The 23,982-nt window shown below is 48.9% G+C and overlaps 1 protein-coding gene across 1 annotated transcript; it reads right to left on the bottom strand.

Moving 5' to 3' along the window:
* Nucleotides 1–1,310: 1,310 nt before the first annotated feature.
* Nucleotides 1,311–22,427, bottom strand: LOC127585404 (excitatory amino acid transporter 2-like). The gene is made up of 10 exons (XM_052042829.1): nucleotides 22,301–22,427; nucleotides 16,792–16,944; nucleotides 13,692–13,942; nucleotides 12,484–12,664; nucleotides 10,402–10,528; nucleotides 8,042–8,275; nucleotides 5,617–5,811; nucleotides 4,574–4,708; nucleotides 2,379–2,610; nucleotides 1,311–1,457 (listed from the first exon to the last, which is right to left on the bottom strand). Exons 1-10 carry the CDS (start codon nucleotides 22,425–22,427, stop codon nucleotides 1,311–1,313), a joined length of 1,782 nt encoding a protein of 593 aa, XP_051898789.1.
* Between the last annotated feature and the right edge of the window lie 1,555 nt (nucleotides 22,428–23,982).

The raw sequence follows: 23,982 nt of genomic DNA, 5'->3' as shown, positions 1-23,982 counted from the left end.
GATTCTGTTGTGGTATTTACATCTCCCCTTAACCCATTCTTTTGCTTGTTTTAATTGACATTCCGTCACCTCTTCTGTCATTAAATCTTTCCTGCCTCTATGCTATCATGAACCTTCCTTGTCATTGTCCCGGCTGCTACATCTGTACCTGGGCTCATCTCTAAATTTTCCCAGTTCATCTCAAACCAAACCCACCTGGTTTCATCTCAACAGTTCTCAGAGAGAAATAGTTAACTTCTCTCTCCACAGATGCTGCCTGACCTGCTGGGTATCACCAGCATTTTCTGTTTTTATTACTGGAAACATTGAGAACCCACAACTCCAGAACCCATGTCCACAGTGTCCATGATTCAGTGGCTTGGAAAGATGCAGTGGTGTTGACCAGTGACCGAAGGAACACTCACCATTGTCTGTGGGAGGATAGGGTCACAGAATTGAACCATTGGACAGGACTACCCAGAATTTACAGACCATTTGGGCAAATTTGGAAGAAAGAAATCTTCTAAAACACAATTCACTTCAAAACCATATTGAACAAAATATGTACATAAACACCTCCACTTTACATCAAACACATGACACAATTGGTAACATGTATATATACACTATTTCTTGATAACTCCTTTTATTTCAAACCATGTGGTCTTTTCCTGGATGTGATGAAAGCTTCAGACAAGTTCAGCTCCCCTACCCGTTCTGCCACACCCTCCACTCTCGCCTGAAATCTCAGTCACTCTACAAAATTGAAGTGACTACTCTAAGGGTTGCCCGTGCTGCGAGGTGGTCTCACAACCTCCACCTCCTCACCCCACCCTCATACTTTCTCCATTGGTTACGTGAATCGCCCAGTCACACAGCACCCTGCCTTGCCACAGCCAATCGAAAAGCTTCTAGACTCCTGAATATCCAGTCAGATGATCCCTACTCTATGGCCTTTATCCATCAGCTTACTGGTAATGTGCTGAGTGGGGTTCTTGGGATAACTCTTTAAAAAGAAACAGAATTTTGTAATGGCGCTAATCTTTCACTCCTGTTGCTTGAGCAGGATCCGGGAAATTAACCATTAATCACTGGAGATTCCAAGACCATCCTGACAGGCTGGCGATTCTAAACTACCCTGAAGTGGTTTAGCTAAGTCTTAAGGTAAGAGGAAAACCATCTGACAAACCGTACCATCGATATGGGTTAACCATCTAACATGCAGTTGACTGTAATGGAGTGTTGGAACTCTATCTATGACTATGGATTTACTTCTGCTGCTGTCTAAGGAAGGAAAAAGGCTCAGAACAACCTCACAGAACCAGGCTGTACTATTCATCCTCTGCATTCACAGCTTCGCCCTTCTCCCTGTCACAGTTGGGCAGAGTTTCATCGCTGTTCTTCAGTTCCTCTGGTTCCTCCATTCCCTCCAGCTCGTTCTCATCTTCCTCTGTCCCTTCATTCTTGGTGTCTGTGAGCTGTGGGGAGATGTTATCGCAGTTATACGGGGTCAGTGGATCAGGTGTGTCTCCACGGAGCAAGATGGCAGAACTAATTAGCCCTGTCACTACCAACTGATCAAGTGGAAGTTGCCTGAGTTATATAGAGAGGTTGAGAGGTTGGGCAGGCTGGGACTTTATTCCTTGGAGCATCAGAGACAGAGGGGTGATCTTATAGAGGTGTATAAAATCATGAGGGGCACAGATAGGGTGAATGTACACAGTCTTTTTCCCAGGGAAGGGGAACCAAAAACTAGAGGGCATAGGCTTAAGGTGAGAGGGGAGAGATTCAATAGGGACCTGAGGGGCAACTTCTTCATGCAGAGGGTGGTCAGTACATGGAACGAGCTGCCAGAGGAAGAGGTTGAGGCAGGTATATTGACAATATTTAGAAGACACTTGGGCAGGTACATGGGTAGGAGAGGTTTAGATTGACATGGGCCAAATGTGGGCCAAATGGGACTCTCTCAAATGGGCATCTTGGTCGGCATGGACCAGTTGGGCCAAAGGGCCTATATCAATGCTGTATTACTCTATGACAATGTCATTGAGTAAGTCACCCTCCTGAGCAGAGTTAATGGAGGTTGCCTTACTGCCAGAGGTGCAGTCTTTAGTTAAACAGAGCCCTTTCATATCGATGTAAAAAAACTCATGAAACTATCGACGGAAGAGAGCCGCTTCCCCTGGCCAAGGTTTGAACCTCAGGCAAAATCATTAAAAAAGATATTCTTTATCTCACTGCTGACTGTGAGACCTAGCTGTTCCTGTAATTACAAAAAGTACTTCATTGTTTTAAAGCATCTTTGGACATTGAGAGACTATTCCCGGTACCTCTACAGGACACACATGGGATGTCTAATTCTACACTTGTTAGAAAGTTGATCAAACCAGGAACGTTACTTCATAATCATCCGTTGGGATTGAGTTATATCCGGCATAGGGAAGTGGAGCTTTGATCTCCATCTTGTAAATCTTTTCGTCGTCAAGCGAGGGTCGGATTTTAATCATTTCCAAGTCATTTTGGTTTGTGTGTTGGGCGTCAATGGCTGCCAGTTCATGTCTGGAGAGATGGTGGACTATCCCAGCACCAAAGGAATCACCGATCACGTTCACCGACGTTCTCATCCGATCCCTGCAAATACAAAGACCTGCCATTGAAGTGCCTGGTGAGTGTCAGACAGCCTGGTGATGGAGGGCATTACTCTGGCATTGATGCCTCTGGGAGATGGAAGACAGCACAACTGCCCTCAGGCAGGAGGGTCCAGGAGCCTGAAGACCCCCACCTCAAGGTCCACCAACAGCTTCTTCCCCACTGCCGCCAGGTTACTGAAACCGACCTGAAAAACCCCATCACTACCCCGGACTATATTTCTTTCTCTCTCTCAACTTGCAACAGTGGCATTACGTTTACCTTGTTGTGTAAGTTATGTACAATTTATGTTAGCTTATGTTTGTCCTGGTTTGTCCTGTTTGTACTGTGCTGCTGCTGCAAAAAAGCCCGTTTCATGATGCTTATACCCTGGGTATATGACAATAAACTTGAACTTGAACTGCTGAATAAATGCTCCCCAACACAGAAGCCAAATCCTTGCAATGCTGGAAATCAGAAGTAAAATCAGTGATGCTGGAAATCGTCAGAGACCAGGTCTGATCCTGAGTGTCCTCGCCCGTGGAGGGTTACCACCTTTGTACCATAGAGCAGTATCGCTGATCTGTTGCCACCCCCCACTTTGGACTGTAAGGATGTATGCCCAGAGCACTAGATGACGCTGGCGTGAAGTGTTGCTGGCACATGATAGGGACCTGTCTCGCACTATTGGTCACAGGGGTCCCCTCTCACTATTGGTCAGTATGGCTCTCTCACTATTGGTCACAGGGCTCCCCTCTCACTATTGGTCAGTATGGCTCTCTGTCATTGGTCACAGGACCATCTCTCACTATTGGTCAATGTGTTTCTCTGTTACTCACAGTGCCCTCAGTTGCATTTTAGGAAGTTAAACCAGGGCAGGACTTACACAGTAAATGGCAGGGCCCTTGGGAGTGTTGTAGAACAGAGGGACCAAGGGTTACATAGTTCCCTGAAAGTGGTGATACAGGTAGACAGAGCAGTGAAGAAGGCGTTTGACACGCTGGCCTTCATCAGTCATGGCATTGAGTACAAGAGCTGGGACGTTGTATTGCAGTTGTACAAGATGTTGGTGAGACTACACCTGGGGTATTGTGTGCAGTTCTGGCCACCCTGTCATAGGGAGGATGTTCTTAAGCTGGAGAGGGGGCAGATTCATGAGGATGTTACTGGGACTGGAGGGCTTGAGTTAGAGAGAAGGAGGGTTGGATAGGCTTGGAATTTTATCCCTGGAATGTAAGAGACTGAGAGGCTGAGCGGTGACCTTATAGAGGTCTATAAAATCATGAGGGACACAGATAGCAAGAATGATCAGAGTCTTTTTCTCAGGGTAGGGGAGCCTACAACTAGAGGGCATAGGTTTAAGGTGAGGGGGAAAGATTTAAAGGGGACATGAGGGGAAAGTTTTTCCACGCAGAGGGTGGTGGGTGTGTGGAACGAGCCGCCAGAGGAAGTGGTAGAGGTGGGTACAGTTACAATGTTTAAAAGGCACTTAGACAGGTACAGGTTAGGAAAGGTACAGAGGGATATGGGCCAAATACAGGCGAATGGGAGTAGCTCAGGTGGGCACCTTGGTCAGCATGGATGAGTAGGGCTGAAGGGCCTGTTTCCGTGCTGTACCACTCTAACTCACTATTGGCTTCTCTCACTGTTGGTCAGCGCGGCCCTCTCTCACTGTTGGTCAATGTATTGCCACAACACCATCCATTCACCCCCCAGGCCTGCTCTTGGGGATCCGCACTGGTATCTCCTCATTCATTCTCAGGTTTCAGACTCCTCATCACTGAATTTGTCTATGGCATCCATGTCAGCTCAGGTCGCATTGATCAGATGTGAAGGGTTGAGAGGAAGTCCCTTCCCATGTTCCTCCCTATGCCCCTACCTCCCACCTTAACCCTCTAATACCCCCCCAGACCCACATTTACCACCTAGCTCCAGTCCCTGAGTTGCCCTACTTGGATCTACTCACAGCAGCCAGTCAACAGCGATCAGGAGGCTGATGTCCTGGGTTGGGAGACCCACTGCTGTCAAAATCAAAAGCATGGTGACCAGCCCTGCACTGGGAATACTGGCGGCGCCAACACTTGCCAAGGTGGCCGTTAGGCTGATGAGAGACAAAAAACAAGGAATCAGTTCAGGAAGCCCCCAGAACGTTAATCGACCTATCCCCTCCCCATCTCCATCAAATGGGGCCAACCTACTGCAGTTGTACTGTGTTCTGGTGAGACTGCTCCTGCAGTGTTGGGTCCCCTTTCCGAAGATAAGAAGAGGGAGTGTGGTGAAGGTTCACCAGACTGGTTCCAGGGACGGCAGGTTTAATGTACCAGGAGAGACTGGGTAGACTGGACCTGCGTTCTCTGGAGGTTGAAAGAATGAGGGGGGATCTCATTGAAATTTACAGAATTCTCCCAGGGCTTGACAGGGTGAACTCAGGGAGGGTGTTGCCCCAGTCGAGGAGTCCAGAGCCATGGGTCAGAACAAGGGGTGGTCCATTTAGGATTGGGACGTGGAGGAATGTCTTCACTGGAAGCGTGGTGAATCCTTGGAATTCTCCCTCCTGCAGGGCTGTAGAGGCTGTCACTGAGTCATTCCAAACAGAGATCAAAAGATTTCTGGATATTAAACAACTCAAGGGCACAGGATGGTGCAGGGTGATGGTGCCGAGGTAGAAGATCAGTCACGCTCCTGATGGAGCAGGCTCGATGGGCCAAGTGGCCTCCTGCTTCTCCTACCTTTTTATCCTCTGGTCTGAGATTGGGCTCTGAGACACCTGCGGTATCTGAAGTAAACGCACATTCATCTCCCTATCGCCTGGAACTGAGGCAGTCGCCAGATGCAGGGTCAGACCCTTCTGTGGAGGTATAAGTCAAACGTCCAAGGTGGAGGTCATGTCTGTTCCAGAGGGGACGGAGAGGAGAGAAAACTCAGCATGGAAGTTGGGGCCTTGGGCCTTCCATGTAGACCTCCCTGACAGTAGAATGCAGCGTCAGTGGGAAAGGAAGGGTCACTCACCTCACTGTAACTACCTGCCCTGGGTCCAGTATGATCCCATTCATTTGAGCGATAAAGATAGCCGCTACTGCCTCGTACAGAGCCGTGCCATCCATGTTAATGGTGGCACCGATGGGCAGCACGAACCGGGTCACCCGTCTGTCGATGTGCAGGTTCTCTTCAAGGCAGCGGAAGGTCACAGGCAAGGTGCCCGCACTGGGTGAGAGAGAAGGAAGAGGGAGTCAGTGAAAAAGCAGAGGCCTTCGATCAGGCGCAGAGAAAAGTCTGTCGGATCAGGAGGTCAGGGGGTGGGATCTGAATAACTTGAACAACCTTCAGGTGACTTAACTTAAAAGTTCTTTAAAATGTCAGTAAAGAAAGAACTCAGCACTTGCCTGAACTCTCAGTGCTGGGACCTCCTGAGACAGCCCCAACTCCTTGTTATATCAGGAATTTGGTGAAGGAAAGGCTGCGTTTTGTGTGAACAAGTGAAGCTTCGGACAGGAAGGCTGGTAACTGGTAACTGGTTTATTATTGTCACGTGTACTGGGGTACAGTGAAAAACTTTGTTTTGCAGGCTATCCATGCAGATCATTTCATCACATCAGTGCATTGAGGTAGTACACGGGAAAACAATAACAGAATGTGGAATAAAGTGTCACAGCTACAGAGAAAGTGCAGTACAGGCAGACAATGAGGTGCAAGGTCATAATGAGGTAGATTGTGAGTTTAAGAGTCCATCTTATTGTACAAGAAGACCATTCAATAGTCCTATAACTGTGGGACAGAAGCTGTCCTTGACCTGGTGGTATGTGCTTTCAGGCTTTTGTGGCTGTTGTGACCCACCCACCTGCCCCATCCCACACTCCCGGGGCAGGAGCAGGGGCAGGGGCAGCACTGTGGTTGGTGACAGGCTGGAGGTTCAGCCACAGCCCTGACCCACCACAGTCAAACTCCGATCAGCCGGCACCCTCAGGACTTGGACGTTGCTGGTCAGGCCATTGTTCTGGACCATTGGATGGATTTGTATTCCCTCAGACACATTTGTTTCACTTTACATATTACACAGTGGGGTTACACATTTACCAGTGAAGCAGGTGAGTTTAAAGGCTCGCAGGGAACAGAACTCAGTACGCTGTCTGTGACAGTTTGCATGCAAACACTCTGGGCCCCAGCTCTCCCCACAAACCTACCCACACTCCCAACACCCAGAGCCCTGGACCTGGCTCCTGCTGAACACCAGCCCACACTCTCATGGTCAACCTCGTGGGTACGTGGACCCCTGGCTAGTAGGTCCATTGGTAATGAAGACAGTGGGCCAGATACTGAAGCGCAGGAGATTCTGTAGACGCTGGAATCTGGAGCAACAAAATGCTGGAGGAACTCAGCAGGTCAGGCAGCATCCGTGGAGGGGAATAAACAGTCGACGTTTCAGGCCGAGACCCTTCATCAGGACTAAAAAGGAAGAGGGCAGAAGCCAGAATAAGAAGGTGGTGGGGGCGAGAGGGAGGAGTACACACAGGCTGGGGATAGGTGAGTAACCCTATCAGGTGCCTATCACCTGGACTCACCTCTCACCTGCCTGCGTGGGCTCTTCCCCTTCCCCCCACCTTCTTATTCTGCCTTCTGCCCTCTTCCTTTCCAGTCCTGATGAAGGGTCTTGGCCCGAAATATCAACTGTTTATTTCCATCCACAGATGCTGCCTGACCCGCTGAGTTCCTCCAGCACTTTGTATGTGTTGGGCCAGACACTGACCCATCAGGGTCTCCGAACCATAAGGTACTGTGTTATCAGTGGGTGGCCCGGGTTTGGTAGCTCCCAGAGAAGAGAGAGAAGCACAACTGTACAGACCAGGCAAAGAGGTACCTGCGGTAGAACTAGAGGCTGCTTTGTGATGTGGGAGTCAGCACTGACGACATTGTGCTTGGCCTGTTGAGAGAGGCAGGTGGAGGATCCACACACTCACACTTTAGCCGCCGGCGATTCTTTCCGTCAGTTCTGAACCAATTGGAGGAGGGAGCAGGAGGGCTTCCCCTCCCTGAGGCGATGGTGGGATGTGGCCAAGACTCACAATTGTGTCTTAGGTAGGGAGTACAAGAAGGGGTTGACCACATGGCGAGGTCCCATGGAGAGGGAGGTACCCACCTAGGACTCGGCCCGGTGGGAGATGTACAAGAGGAAGAAGGGCACACTGGAACAAAAACAGCTTAGACACACTATAAATCTCCCTCTGCACCCTCCTACCACACACACCCAGGTCAGAGACAGCAGAAAGGAAAGCTCCCTCTCTACTGTCACATCAGAGACAGCACAGGTTAGACTCAGAGTAAGGCTCCCTCTACCCTGTCCCATCGCATGTTGCCAGGGCAGCCAGCTGTTGCTTGGAATCGATTCCAACAACTGCTTCCTTTTGCTCAGAGCTGCAGACGTGGGTGGTGGTCCTACCTGGATGCTGTTCCGAGAGCTGTGATCCAGGCTTGGAATATTCCCCCACAAAATGTCAGTGGGCTTTTTCTTGTAATCATCAAATAAATAGAAGGGAGGATGACTCCCCCGTGGATGATGAGACCGACTACCACCGTCACCATGTACATCCCCAGCTGCCTAGCAACAGCCTCCAGGTTCTTGATGGCTGCAATCTTCCCACAGATCAGGGAGGCAATTCCCAGAGGAGAGTACCTGGGAAAAGAACATAGTTACTCATTTTCCTTGGAAGATCCTAATGTCATTCTCCAATTGAGTCATACAGAATGGAAACAGGCCCTTCGACCCAACTCGTCCATGCCGACTGTGTTGTCCAGTGAGCTGGTCCCATCTGCCCGCGTTTGGCCCAAAGCCCTCTAAACCTCTCCTATCCATGGACTTATATAGATGGCTTTTAAACGTTGCTAATGTGCCCGCCTCAACCACTATTTCTGGCAGCTCATTCCAAATACGCACCACCCTTTGTGTGAAGAAGCTGCCACTGATGTCCCTTTTAAACCTCTCGCCTCTGATCTTAAACCTCTACCCTCTTGTTTTTAGCACCCCTTCCCTGGGAAAATGACGATGTGCTTTCACCCTGTCTCTGCCCCTCATGATCTTATCCACCTCTATCAGGTCACCCCTCACTCTCCTAAATTCCAGGGGATAAAGTCCTAGTCTACACAACCTCTCCTTGTAACTCGGGCCCCCAAGTCCGGGCCACATCCTATTAAATCTTTCCTGCTCTCTTTATAGTTTAATAACATCTTTCCTGTAACAGGGAGACCAAAACTGTGCACAATACTCCAGGTGCAACCTCACCAGCATCTTATACAACTGCAACACCTTCCCAATTCCTATACTCGATGCCCTTACTGATGAAGGCCAGTGTGCCAAACGCCTTCTTCACCAGCCTATCACTGATTCATTAAACCTCACGGAAACCCTATCAACATTTTCACAATGGCAACCTCGAGTCAGTCACAATTGTTCTGCTGAATCTTAGGTTCATGGGTTCAAGTCCTAACCCAGACACTCGAGCTCACGGTCTGGGCTGTTCCTCTGTGATGCAATGCCAAGAGGAAGCTGCACTGCTGACAGATGTTATGTGCTGCCTTGTCTACCAACATTCAGAGGATATAAATGAATCCATTGTGCCATTAGGTGGTGCAATGTCTTAGTTACTGAACTAGCAGCCAGGGTTTTGGACCACTGTTCCAGAGGATCAAGCTTGCATTCCAGGATGATCACAGAGAATTTAAATTAAATTGAAAAAAACAATTGAATCAAAAGTTAATTTCAATAACAGTGACTATGAACCCACCAGATGGTTGTAAAAACCCATTCACTTTATGGCAGCACAGGGGCACAGTGGGTAGAGCCACTGCCTCACAGCTCCAGAGACCCAGGTTCAATCCTGACCTCGGGAGCTGTCTGTGTGAAGTTTGCACGTTCTCCCTGTGACTGTGTGGTTCCCCCCCCCCCCCCCCCCCCAGGTGCTCCTGTTTCATCCCACATCCCAAACATGTGGGTTGTTAGGTTAATTGGATGCTATAAGTTACCCCTGGTATATGGGTGGGGGATAGAATCTGGGGTGGGGGAGGGGAGTTGATGGGAATGTGGGTGGAATAAATTGGAATTAAAGTAATGGACTTGATGGGCCAAAGGGCCTACTTTCCTGCTTTGTGATTCTAACATCCTCTTTATGGAGGGAAATCTGCCGACCTACACTTGACTCCAGAGCCACCAATGTGGTTGGCTCTTCATTACCTCCCCACTTTGGAGGTAAGTAGGGATGGGCGATAAACGCTGGCATCGCTGCTGATGTCCGCAGCCCAGAGTGAATGAATAAGGAAAATAGGAGGTCACCACTTTGTTCTGTGTCAACGAAAATCAGATGATCTGGCCCTTGAGATTTTTTCTGGATCTTACTGTGCACATTGGCTGCTGCATCCCCTACCTCACAATGCTTCAATGTGTTCATTGGCTGTAAAGTGCTCTGATGCATGCTAAGGTCACCCAAGGCACCATAGAAATGCACACCTTTTGCTCCTCTTAACTGTAATGTCAACAAATGTTGCCCTTACGGATAATGGCCACATCTCAAAGAACAATATAAAAATACAAAATCCTTTCTTGGAATAACTGGGGATGGAAGTTAATAACCAGAATTTTGTTGCTGTATTTGACTTTGCCACAGAAATTCCCAGATCTCCACTAACCCCTGACTGGGCCCATTCAGGTGTCCCTTTCAGGATGTAGATTACAAAGCCTTACAAACACAAAAGGACATTGGGAGACCCCACGGTGGGGTGCTGCTTGGCTGACATTCTGTGCCTTACCACATGATCATCGAGACCAGCTTCATGATGATCTCGTTCAGCACGTTGAAGAAGTCGATCATGACCTGAGCCCTTTCTCCCATCTTCCCCATGGAAATCCCAAAGGCAATGAAGAACCCAATCAGACCTAGAGGACAAATGGCATCGAAAGAGAATCAAACACCACCAGTCAGACGTAGTGTAAGATGGTCTTGTAAGGTACAAATACAGAACGCGGTGCTCAGCATCAATAATATGACACCCAAATGTTTGAGCTTCTCTGTACTTTTCTCCCCTGATCTCCTTAAGGGTCAGAGCCCAGAGGGTATGGTGAAGGAGTTGGCTGGGATATTGTTCCCTCAGCCAAGCTCCAGTCTCACAGTCGAGTGACTATTCTTTATCTGCGATCCTAGGCAGTAAGGGCTGGTTTGGTGTTCAACCCCTGATAAGCCAACAGTGACCCTGATAGCTGCCAGGTCTGATGGATAGAGTCATAGAGTCTTTCAGCACAGAAACAAGCCCCTTGGCTCAACTAGTCCATACCGACTATGTTGCCCAGTGAGCTGGTCCCATCTGCCCACATTTGGCCCATAGCCCTCTAAACCTCTCCTATCCATGCACTTATCTAGATAACTTTAAATGTTGCTAATGTGCCCGCCTCAACCACTATTTCTGGCAGCTCATTCCAAATACGCACCACCCTTTGTGTGAAGAAGCTGCCCCTGATGTCCCTTTTAAATCTCTCACCTCTGATCTTAAACCTATGCCCTCTTGGGAAAAATACTGTGTGCTTTCACCCTGTCTATGTCCCTCATGATCTTATACACCTCCATCAGGTCACCCCTCAATCTCCTACGTTCCAGGGAATAAAGTCCTAGTCTACACAACGTCTCCTTGTAACTCGGGCCCCCAAGTCCAGGCAACATCCTGGTAAATCTTTTCTCACTCTTTCTAGTTTAGTAAATCTTTTCTATAACGGGGTGACCAAAACTGTACACAGTATTCCAAGTAAGACCTCACCAATTTTTTTTATACAGTAACGGCAACATAACTTCCCAACTCCTGTACTCAGTGCCCTGACTGATGAAGACCAGTGTGCCAAACGCTTTCTTCACCACCCTGTCTGACCTGTGACATCACTTTCGGCAAACTATTTACTAAAAATTCCCCCAGGCCCTACATTCACTGTGTGTGTTCTACCATGGTCACCAAAATGGGGAATCTCCCTCAGAGAGAACTGTCCCTGGAATTGTTTCTGTGTGTCATCCTTTAGGCCAAAGAGGTGCAAACATTAATGGGTGCAAGTCCTACACTGAAGGAACCCAGCACTGGCACAAAGCAATCCACTGTGGTCCACTTACAAGAAGCAATCAAGGATCTTGCCGAGACTTCAGTGACAACAGTTCCCACAGCTATGGCCCATCCCACCTAGAAGAGGTGGACTGCTCGGGTATAAAGTTCAAACCTGATCCAATCCCAGCCAATCCAAACCTCACTCAAGCCCCCCTGAGCTGGAGTCATGCCCCTTTGGATCTCTCCGCCCTTGTCCCAGCCCCTGGCTGGATAGAGGCACTCTGAGAGTAACCCCTTGCCCAGGGTGATCGCCTCCCAGTGCCTACACAGCAACACAACTCTTGGCAAAGTTCTGAGCCAGACCAACCCGACCTGGGCCAAGGAACAGGAGAAGGCCACTCGGCCCCTTGAGTCTGCCACACCATTCAATGAGATCCTCTCTGGTCTGACTGATCTGATGTGTTATCAGTACCTGCCAAAGCTACGGTTACAGCTCCAGAGACCCTAGAGATCAAGAGATAATCAGGATATGACAGGCATGGGAGAGAGAAATGGGACAGGGGAATGCACTGAGAGGTGGCATAGACTTGATGGGTTGAATGGCTTCCTCCTACCTTGCTTGTAAACATGATGAAAACGTGGTAAAATATAAAATATAAGACCTCGAGGGAGTGCCTAAGGTGGTTGTGTTTCTCTACCTGACTAGTGTCTATATTAGTCGTTGGCTGAGTCTCTAACTGAGAGACCTTCCAGCACGATGCCACCTTTCCCGTGACCCCTGCCGTGAAATGGTGCGAGGATCAGTCCTACCTAGAACATTCATTCCCCACTTCAGTTCCAACTGCTTCTTCGTGACGAAAGCTTGCCGGGTGTTGAGGGCAGGAGGTGTTCCATTCTGGATGGAGATATTCGCCACGAGGGCTTGGGTTAGATTGTCAGATTTAACCTCTTCAGGTAGGGAGATTGGAACTTTCTTCAATACCGTTTGTACCTAGTTGATGAGCCAAATCAGAAGGGTTAGCAAGATAAATGCATCATTGAAATATTTTGCAAGGAAGTGCAGAGTTGTGAACACAGCCCAGTCCGTCATGCAATCCATTGACTCCCTTCCATTGACTCTGTCTACACTTCCCACTGCCTTGGTAAAGCAGCCAACAAGGACCCCTCCCACCCCAGTCATTCTCTCTTCTCCCCTCTCCTGTCAGGCAGAGGATACAAAAGCTTGAGAGCACAAGCCACCAGAACCAAGGACAGCTTCTGTCCCGCTGTTATCAGACTCTTGAACAGACCTCTCATCCACTAAAAGATGAACTCTTGATCTCCCGATCTACCTCGTCATGGCCCTTGTACCTTATCGTCCACCTGCGCTGCACTTCCTCTGCAACTGCAACACTATATTCTGCATTCTGTTTTCTTTTCACTACCTCGGTGTAATTATGCATGGAATGATCTGTCTGCATGGCACACAAACAAAAGTTTTTCATTGTAACTCGGTATATGTGTCAATAATTAACCAATATTAAATATTTTCCATTTGTTAAAACAGAGTTTTCGCAACAATTTGAAGGAGGGTAATTTAATTGACTGTTTTTTTTGTAAGAAGTCATGTAAATGGACCATAGATTTTGTGAGTTTCAACTAACGAGTGGTGGAATGGACCTCCCTTCCACTTCTATTCCACATGGGATTGTGTTACACTCGACCGGCTACCCGAACTCACGGCCTGTGGCGACAGCCCACCACATGAACCATTCCCAGATAGGGGGGCTAAGTGAGCTGACTCTGACACAATAGTCAGGCCCCAGGGAGTACTGAGGGACAGAGGATCCTTGAAGGTGGCAGCACAGGTAGATAAGGTGGTGGAGAAGGAATTTGCGATGTTTGCCTTCATTGGCCAGGACATGTTAGGGATGGACAATAAATGCTGGCATTGTCGTGAATGAATGTAAATAAAACTCCCTCATCTTACATAAAGCTGCCACTGGCAACAAAATGTGGCCGGGAACTTTAAGCATCACCTGTTGGAAACACGCCTGCACGAGGTTTTCTGGGAACAGATTCCGAATGAGGTCCATGAAGGCATCCAGACTCGACACTTCTTGGTTCTTAGATCTCATGCTGGTTGTGCTCTTGAGCTTGGGGTTGCCAGGGTGGATGATGATGACCAGAATCACGCCAAGAGCAGCCGCAATAATTGTCGTGGTCATGTAGTAAGCCAAGGCCCGCGTCCCCATCCGCCCACTTGATTTAGCGTCAAGGCCAGCTAGACCTGAGGAGGCACGGGTGCACAGATCAGGGCCATACTGCGTCAGGTGGGATTGGTGAACCCTGAGTAAACCAGTTCAAGTACAACTTCCCCACCACATATATCGCACCATTTTCCATCAGTACTAAAGGATTCACCTCTTAGGAAAAAAACTCCCTGGTCATATTCCTTTAAAGTCACAAAACTTGCAATTTTAGTTGCATTAATTTCCAGTCAGATCCCATCTCAGCTTGGGCCTTCGTTAACATTCAATTACATTCTGCTCTGGGATGGGACTGAGGGAATACTCTCCCAGTCTGGGTTGATCAGATAACCCTTGAAGATTTACAGATTGTCCCTGAGTTCAGTAAAGAAAGTTTTACCTAAGGCAGACTGCCAACTTCTTGGTCATCAGGGAATGAGGGGTAAAACTGAACTATGTAACCCAGTAAACCCCTGATAACCTGCTGTCCCAAACTCCCAAAGGCATTGGTATCAGTCTCATCAGCTACTGATTCCCACACTCCCACCGACACACGGGGACCTTGTTCCCAGACCCCCACTGACGCACAGGGCCACAGTTCCCACACTCCCACCAACACACCAGGCCCCAGTTCCGACACTCCCACCAACACACCAGGCCCCAGTTCCCACACTCCCACCAACACACCAGGCCCCAGTTCCCACACTCCCACCAACACATGGGGACCCCAGTTCCCACACTCCCTCTGACACACCAGACCTGTTCCCACACTCTCATCGACACACCAGACCCTAGTTCTCACACACCCACTGATACACCAGACCTGTTCCCACACTCCCTCTGACACACCAGACCCCAGTTCCCACACTCCCTCTGACACACCAGACCCCAGTTCCCACACTCCCACTGACGCACCAGGCCCCAGTTCCCACACTCCCTCTGACACACCAGACCTGTTCCCACACTCCCTCTGACACACCAGGGCCCCAGTCCCCGCCAGTAGTATGGGTAGTATTTCACTACCCACTTGTGATTGGACAACCCTCTCATCCCAGAATGAGCCCAGTCAGTCTCTCTGGGATGGCCTCCAGTACCAGTATTACCTCCCTCCAGTGTTTCTCCAGCTTCTCCTGAAAAGAAATTGTTAATCAAGGGAGATGAGCTCAATGCCAGAATGTTTAAAGATCACCTATGGACCCATTTATTTGTACTCCCTGTTTCCTCCATCCAACCTCCTGTCCTTCGTGACACTGGAGAGCTACAGTAGCACTGGACAGGGTGCAGAGGAGATTCCCCAGGGTGTTGCCTGGGATGGAATGGTTCAGTGATGAGGAGAGACTGGAGAGGCTGGGTCTGTTCTCCTGGGAGCGGATGGAGTTAAGAGAGGACATGACTGAGGTATATAAAATGAGGAGGGGTATAGATAGGGTAGACCGCAGGAAACTTTTCCCCCTATCAGAGGTAGATAAAACTATAGGACATGGAGCTATAGGAAGGGGGAAGAGATTTAGTGGGGATCTGAGGGGGATCTTCTTCACCCAGAGAGTGGGGAGTACCTGGAACACGCTGCCTGAGGGATGGTGGAAGCAGAGTCGCTGACAACATTTAAGTGTCTGCACGAGTACTTGAAGCACCCAGGCATGGAAAGGTATGGACCAAGTGCTGGGTGATGAGATTAATAGGGAAGGGTACCCACTGGTCAGTGTGGACACAATGGGCCAAATGGCCTCTTTCCACGTATGACTATGACTCCTACACTGGGAGCTTTTATTTTCTGCACCAGTTTGTTGTGGCGCCTTCTGGAGATCTCAGTGTAACACTTCTGCCGGTTCCCCTTTATCAGAGAACTGCAATCAACTGCTCCGATGCAAACTCCCTTTCACTAACACATTGACTTTGCCCCATTACTTTGAATTTCTCTAAGTGCCCTGCTTTTCCAGTGGAGGGAACAGCGTGCAGTAGTGGAGGGAGGTGTGGAGTGACACAGCCTGTGGGTCAATGGGTAGCATTCTGACTCAGAAGGTTGTGAGTTCAAGTCCCACTCTGGAGAAGTGAATGTAAAATCTAGGCTGATGCTCTCGGTGTATTGGGGGAAAGTCGCATTACTGAAGTTGCAGTCTTTCAAAGGCATTAAATTGAGGGGACCCTGTCAACTCTGGTGGGTGTAAATGTTCCATAAAACTATTTTAAACAACACATCCCTCCCCACCATCGGGAGTATCCACAGGAGGCGCTGCCTCAAGAAGGCAATGTCCGTCATCAAAGATCCCCACCATCTGGGCCGTGCCATCTTCTCACAGCTACCATCGGGCAGGAGGTACAGAAGCCTGAGGTCCCACACCACCAGGTTCAGGAACAGCGACTTCCCTTCAGCCATTCGGTTCTTGAACCAACCAGCACAACACGAATCACTACAGTTTATCAACACCTTGCACTAAATTGCACTGATCACTTTGCACTAAAATGGCCTTGGGTTTCTTTTGTTCTAATTGTGTTCTTTCTTGTAAAAAATTAACCACAAGTAATACACAATTTATGTTTTTCTTGTGAATACTGCTTATCTGATGCTCTGTGCCTGTGATGCTGCTGCAAGTACGTTTGTCATCACACCTGTGCACACATGGACTTCTGCAGATGACAATAAACTTGACTTTTACTTTTCTCCTCAATAGCTCATTGTTGCTTGTGGGATCTTCCTTTGCATAAATTGTCAGCCCCACTTCATTGCCTGTAAAGTGCTTTGGGATGCATTAAAACAAACAGGAAAGGTGCTATAACAATCCAGGTCTTTATCTGCCGGATGTTGTTTCCACACACTGACCACCTTCCCTTTGAACCAATAGCTGCAGTGCAGCATGAGGAGAAGGGCGAAGGGATGACGGCGTCCCACCTGTGATGAGACTGGAGATGATGAGCGGAAGAATAAGCATCTTCAGCATCCGCATGAGGATGTCGCCGGGAAAGGACACCAGCAGTAGAACGTTGGGGCCCAGGTCAGGCACCAGGCGCAGGAGACATCCAAAGACAGCACCCAGGATCACACCTGGAGCACAAAGGAGTGAAGCCAAGAGTTAGACCCAGACAGACAAAGTACACAAATACAAGAAGGAAAGATCTGCATTTATATAGCACCCTTTGCTATCTCAGGGCATCCTACAGTGGAGACACAGTGGTACTGGAAGTAACAAGGCATTCAAATCTTCCGGCAGCAAGTGATGTGACAGCTGCCTTTTGTGATGTTAATTGAGGGTTAGTTATTGTCCTGAAAACTGAGGACATCTCACCTAACAGACAGTGTAACACTGGTTATGTTGTTGTGTTCACACAGTGAATGGCAGGGGCCCAGGGAGTATTGTAGGTCAGAGACACCAAAGGGTACAGGTAACTAGTTCCCTGAAAGTGGACATACAGGTATACAGGGTGGTGAAGAAAGTGTTTGGCAGACTTGACTCCATCGGTCAGGGCACTGAGTACAGGAGTTGGGACGTCATGTTACAGCTGTAGAAGTCGTTGGTGAGACCACACTTGGAGCACTGTGCGCAGTTCTGGTCGCCCGGCTACAGGAAGGATGTGATGAAGCTGGAGACGGTGCAGGAAAGATTCACCAGGTTATCACTGGGACTGGAGGACGAGTTACAGGGGGAGACCTGATAGGCTGGCATTTTCATCCCTGGAGCGTAGGAGGCTGAGGGCTGACCTTATAGAGGTTTGTAAAATCCTGGGGAGGGGAGGTAGATAAAGTGAATGGCCACAGTCTTTTCCCCAGGGCAGGGGAGCCTAAAACCAGAGGGAATAGGTTTAAGGTGAAAGGGGAAAGATTTAAAAGGGACCTAAGGGGCAACTTCTCCGCACAGAGGGTGGTGGGTGTGTGGAACGAGCTGCCAGAGGAAGTGGTTGAGGCAGGTACAATGACAGTGTTTAAAAGACATTTGAACCGGTTCATGGATAGGAAAGGTTAATGGGATATGGGCCAAATGAGACTAGCTCAGGTAGACAACTTGGTCAGCATGTCTGAGTTGAGCCAAATGGTTGGTTTCCTTGCTGTTTCACTCTGATACGTTTGGAACATCATCTATCTCCCTTTTAAGACCCCTGGGTGTATGTTGGAACACAGACTGCGGCTGGTCTGAACCACAAAGAATCAGTAAAGGATGTTGGTTTCATTTTATTGAGCTGCAATGTCAGAACTAAATCTTCAAAATATCTGGGCAGTGCCTTTGACAGTGCAGCACTCTCTCAGTACTGGGCTGCCACATCAGCCGTGCTTTTGTACTAGAGTGGAACAAAGCCACAAGCTTTGGACTCCTACTGATACCATTAACTTTGCAACTAAAAATATCCTGACAACCCAGGCTTAGAATAGAATAGATTTTCCAAGACCTAAGAATGGTATTTAATTTTTAAAGCTGGTTAATGAATAGGGTGGTGATTAATTCCTCAATGAATCGTTGGACACGTGTTGGTTTGTTTGTGACACTGAATGGCTTTGCCACAACAGTCTTTTACTTTCTTCAAATACCAACAAGAGGCTGATTAAAAGAAAGATAACAGCCGTTCCAGGGATTTGTTCCCTCTTTAATTTCTCATTTACCTCGGATTGACGCAGGAACATTGAGGGCCTAATGAAATTCAAATCCCTTCTGATCGAGAAGCAATTAGTTGACCGTCAAAGAGGTCAAAGCAAACATGAATTAACGGAGTGTGCTCCAAATCATGTGATGCTGGTGCTGAGTTCCATAATCTTCTTTTAAACAACAGCAGTTACCTTGAAAATTGCCACATAATCCTTGACATTAAAATGGGAGATGCTTTCCCGGTGACTGACGCCTCTCAGTTCAGAGCTCACTGTGTGACCCATACATACATTAGCGCTCCTCTCCCTCCTTCAGGGAGACACTTATGCATCGACTGGTGTCTCTCAGTCCCCTATCTTTCTGGGGGAGAGTTATATACTGATTTAATCCTCCTCAGCCAGGGAATTATGTGTACACCGACAGGGGTTGCTCAGTCCATCTCAGGGAAATATCTGTACATTGTCTCTTTCTCCCAATCTCAGGGTCATATCAGCACACAGTCTCTCAGTCCCTCTTTCACAGGGAGATTTGTTCCTTCTTAGGCAGTCCATCAGCATCAAGGACATCCTGCTTCCACTCCAGTGTTGTGGGTTCTGAGGGGGCTGATGAGACGGTTGTGGAAACAGCAGACCCTTCCACAGACAGAGCAGGATGGGCCGAGTGGGTGGGTGGGTTGTTATGTGACACGCTCCTTCCATCACTTCTACAGATCTCTGTGCACTCCCAATACAAGGCCTCGAGGTTTCCAGTACCACCCTGGTCATGGGCTGGATGTTCCACAGAGTCAGTGGGGATGTTGCATTTCTTCAAGGAAGCAGTGAGAACATCCTCGACTATTTTCTTCCATCGGCTCTTCCCATGACAGAGCTCAGAATAGTTCCTATCTTGTGATCCTGCTGACAGGAAGTGAATGGTGTGGCCATTCCAGAGGATGTGACCGGGGCCTCTGTGCTGGAGATGTTCACCTGGGAGAGGATACTTATCACTTGCCCTCCCAGTGGACGGAAGATTTTGCAGAGACGGAGAGGTGGCTCCCAAGGTATGGAGTGTGGACCATGTCTTCAAGGGTCTCCCCACGAGCCTTCATTGTCAGAGGGCAGGGTGGTGTAGTGCAAGCAGGTTGGTAGAGCACCTTGGCCTTGCAGTGTTGTGCAAGGTCCGTCACCTCATCTGCTTCATTGAAAATATCAATGGTTAGCTCCTGAGCATGTGCAAACACAAGAGTCTGCTGCATTCTACAGCTTAGCTCCTGAGGTGAGTGTGGCCCTGGTTCTGAAGTGTAGACACTATAGGTTAAACAGTTCCTATTGGTTCTGAAGGTTAGCTCCACTCCCATGGGACGTTTAACAGAGGCGAGATCAACATTCCAGCAAGATAGATTTGGGGAAGGACTCAGCCACGTTTATCACTCAGGAGGAGCAAACGTATTCAAAGGGGGCTCGACAGGTTTGGCACAGACAAGTTGGGCCAAAGGACACTTTCATTAGTGGGAGAGTCTCAAACGAGGGGAAACAATTACAAGATAAGGGGCCTGTCATTTAAAAACTGAGACATGTAGGAATTTCTTCTCATGGGCGGGGGGGGGGGGGGTGGTGAGGGGGTGGGGTGTGAATTAGAGGTATTAAAGGGGAGGTGGATAAATGTGTGATCGATGAGGGATAAAGGGGTGTGGAGAAATGGCACAGAAGAGGGGTTGAGGTCAGCATAGACCAGTCATGATCATATTAAATAGACGGGCAGGTTTGAGGGGCCGAGTGGCCTATTTCTGCTCCTGTTTTCTTGCGTTCTTGTGACACCGGTCTTCACTGAGAATGTTTCAGATGTGGACCCATCGGCTACAATGCTGTCATGGAACAAGAGCAAGAGGGAGATGAATTTCAGTGGGCAACTGTACTTGGAGGGTGTTCAGTAGTCCCTCTCGGTCGATGGAGTACAAGGTCGAGAGAGGCCATGTTGCCGCTCTCCCTGCATTTTGAGCTGTTGATTGATGAAGATCACGGTCACTGTGGCTCTGGACGGATTGAATCCACACGGGGATTCAGGGAGCAGTCCTCATCCAGTGAGAAGAGGTGGGTGAGGAGGGGCCCTGGCAATGATGTTCCCCGTGAAACATGGCAGGGAAATCCCTCGGTGGTCACCACAGCAGGATGTTGGCTTTCTTGAAGATGACCATGGTCACTATCTCCTAGACCCCCTAGAATCTCCTCTTCTCCCCAGATGTGGATTTGTGACTAAAACTCTTCACTGCTGAGTTTGAGGATTTCAGCGAGGATCCTTTCTGCTCTCAAGGCCCATTATCTTTGCTTTGGGACATAGCCTTTGTGACGTGTTAGTCAGGAGTAGCAGCAAGGTTGACCAGGACAGGGTGCCATGGGACAGTGTTGAATGTGCTCAGGTTAAGGATAGTCACAGGTGAGGAAGTCTTCGAAGAGTCCTTGATGATCTCACGTCCCCTTGGGCTCTCACTGGGGTGGGGTCCTGGGTGTTGGGATGATAGTTTGGTTTTAGAACACAACGTACGGCATGGCTGTCAGATCTGCTGAACCTTCTGCCCTCCTTCTATCTACCACCTCGTGGTTATCTCCCCAGTTTTCTGCAGGACCTTGGTCCTCAGACACAACAGGAGATACTTCCTGTCCCTTGAAGAAAAATGGAGTTTCTGATTCAGGAGAACCTTGCATTTGTGGTTAAGCAGGTCCTCCATCCCCTGGCCTTTCACATCAAATCCACCCTGGTTCCTCTTGTTCGAGAAGCCAAGAGATTTCCTTCACAGGTGCCAATTACAGAGGATGAAGGTAGCCCGTAATTTGTGGGCACCGTGTCTCCTGTGTGGTGAGAGGTAACAAGCTGTCGTGCAATCTGGGAAGAGCTGCCTGTGGGGTCTCCAGGAGCTTCAACAGTAGTCTTCTTGCAGCAATACTTCTGTTAACATTAGGGCCCGATTGATGGAAGTATCTGTACGCTCACTGGTATCTCCCTCTGCCCTCTCTGAGTGGGAAGTATAAAGACTGGTTTAGTCACAGTCCTTAGGGGGAGATCTGTACACTGACTGACGTCTCTCAGTCCCTCTCCCTCCGGGGGAGATCTGTACACTGTTATCCTTCATCCTTTCTCAGGGACTTGTCTGTGCAGTGACTACTTCTGCATGCATAGTTCATTCGGTCCTGAATTCAGTGCCCAACGTTCTCTGCACAAAACTGGAACAATGAGAAATAAGGTTTGGTTGTTTGGTGTGTTGGGCCTCAGAATGTCTTCTCCCTCCTCACTGGTGAGCATTGGACAACTTTAATCTACAGGGAGTTTTAATCTGCTAGGTTCCTTCTGGTCTCTCCCATTGAGGTGTCACATGTAGCTCAGTGGGTGCCTTGCTCAGAGGTTCATAGGTTCAAGCCCCACTGCAGACACAAGGTCAGAAGATGCTTCAGTGTACCACTGGGTGTGCTGCAATGTGAGAGACAATGTACGTGTAGGAGATTACGGGTTTTATCTCCATCTGGATGTGATAGATCCTGTGGTGCTGTTTCAAGGAAGAGCAGTGGTGTTAGCCCTGGCCAATATATATTACTGAACCAATCTTATTAACACGAGTAGCCCAGTTAGAATGTGGATCTCATTGGCTTTGATAGTGAGACAGGACTGGGGAGTGGACGGTGTGATACAAAGGAACTTCTCCTCCCCTGTGATAGAGGGAGAGTGTGAGGCAGAGTTCACCTGCTTCCCTCATGTAATACAGGCACGGTACGTTATACAGGCAAACACGCACACACCCCGTGCGCGCACCCACACCCCTCACACTGTACCCAGTGACAACATGGTGAAACTTACCAAGAACAGTCAGCAACAGCAGCAGGTTCCTTTCCAGCCAGTGACAGTGTTTGGAACAGCAGGGTTTGGGCAGCTCGGCCAGGCTCAGTTTACGGTCTGGAATGGGAATATCTGATTGGTTTGTCATCTCTATAAACGCACTGGAAACTGGACACAAAGGAACACAACAATGTAGTGGGGCTTCTCACATCAGCAGCAACATCACATACAGTGCAATAGTTTGGAATAATGACCATATACTCAGGATTTCTGACATCACAGTAACGTTCCACAAAGTATACCCGCGGTACACCCCAACAGCGCGTACCCGCAGTACACACCAACAGCGCGTACCCACAACCCCAGTGCACCATGCAGTGACATTGTCACTCCCAGTGAGACAGTCAGACATTTGTCACTCCCAGTGTAACATGGAGCAGTATTCCCCGCACCCAGTGACACCTCTGCACCCAGTGACACCCCCGACACCCAGTGTAACACCAGTGACATCCCCGGCACTCTCTGCTGCACCCAGTGATAGCCCCCATGCCCAGTGACACCCCCCACACCCTCTGTAACCCCCAGTGCTACACCCAGTGACATTCCCCTGTGTACCACTCAGTGACATTAGCAATTCCCAGTTTAACCCTCAGCAATGCTCTCACACCTCAATGGAAAACAGAGACATTCCCCACACATTTTATTTACCAGTCCATGATAATCCCTCAGGCCCAGTATAACACAGTAATATCCGCAGCCCCAGTGGTACAGACAGCCCTACACCAACAGTGTAATGTTCAGTGACATTCCAGAGGAAGCGTTGGGTACATTTCCCCAGTCCCAGTGGTCACGTCCCCCTATCCCAGTACAAGGTAGAGTGACATTCCCCACACTGAGTACAATGGGGCCCCAGTAACTCTGTACCCTTTCTCCTCCAGTATAAGCCTCAGTCGTGTTACTGTCAAGCTCAGTGGCTTTCCCCAACCCCTCTGTGATCCTCTGACGTACCCCCAGCCCCAGTGTGGTACAGTGACATTCCCCCTCTCTGTCACAGGGACATGTTACCTAACCCCCGTCTAACACGCTGTGACCTTCAGCGCTGGGAGGGTTTAGACTGGTTTGACAGGGGGATGGGAACCAGAGCACCGGGTCAGAAAGTGGTGGGATTGAGAGGGAGGGAGACGTCAGGGCCGGTGAGAACAGGCAGGGGCAAAGTAACAGACACGATGGGACGGGTGGGTTGAAGTGTGTGTATTGGAGTGCTGGGTGTATTATGGGTAAGGGCAATGAACTTAGAGCACGGATCAGCACATGGAACTATGATATTGTGGCCATTACAGAGGCCCGGTTGAGAGAGGGACAGGAATGGGTGCTTAATGTTCCAGGGTTTTGATCTTTTAGAAAAGATAGAGAGGGGGGGTAAAAAGAGGTGGGGGGAGTTGCACTATTAATCGGGGACAATATCACAGCAGCACTCAGAGGGGACATAATGGAGGCTCATCCACTGAATCTGTAGGGGTAGAACTCAAAAATATGTGCAACCACTCTGATGGGATTAAACTACAGACCCCCCATTAGCCACTGGGATATTGAGGAACAGATATGCAGGCAGATTAGGGAAAAGGTTGTCATGGGGGACTTCAACTTCCCCAATATAGACTGGGACCTCCTTAGTGCAAGAGCTTTAGATGGACCAGAATTTG

Source organism: Pristis pectinata, chromosome 33, assembly GCF_009764475.1.
Source record: "Pristis pectinata isolate sPriPec2 chromosome 33, sPriPec2.1.pri, whole genome shotgun sequence".
Classification (NCBI taxonomy): Eukaryota; Metazoa; Chordata; class Chondrichthyes; order Rhinopristiformes; family Pristidae; genus Pristis; species Pristis pectinata.
This window is presented reverse-complemented; position numbering and strand designations above follow the sequence as displayed.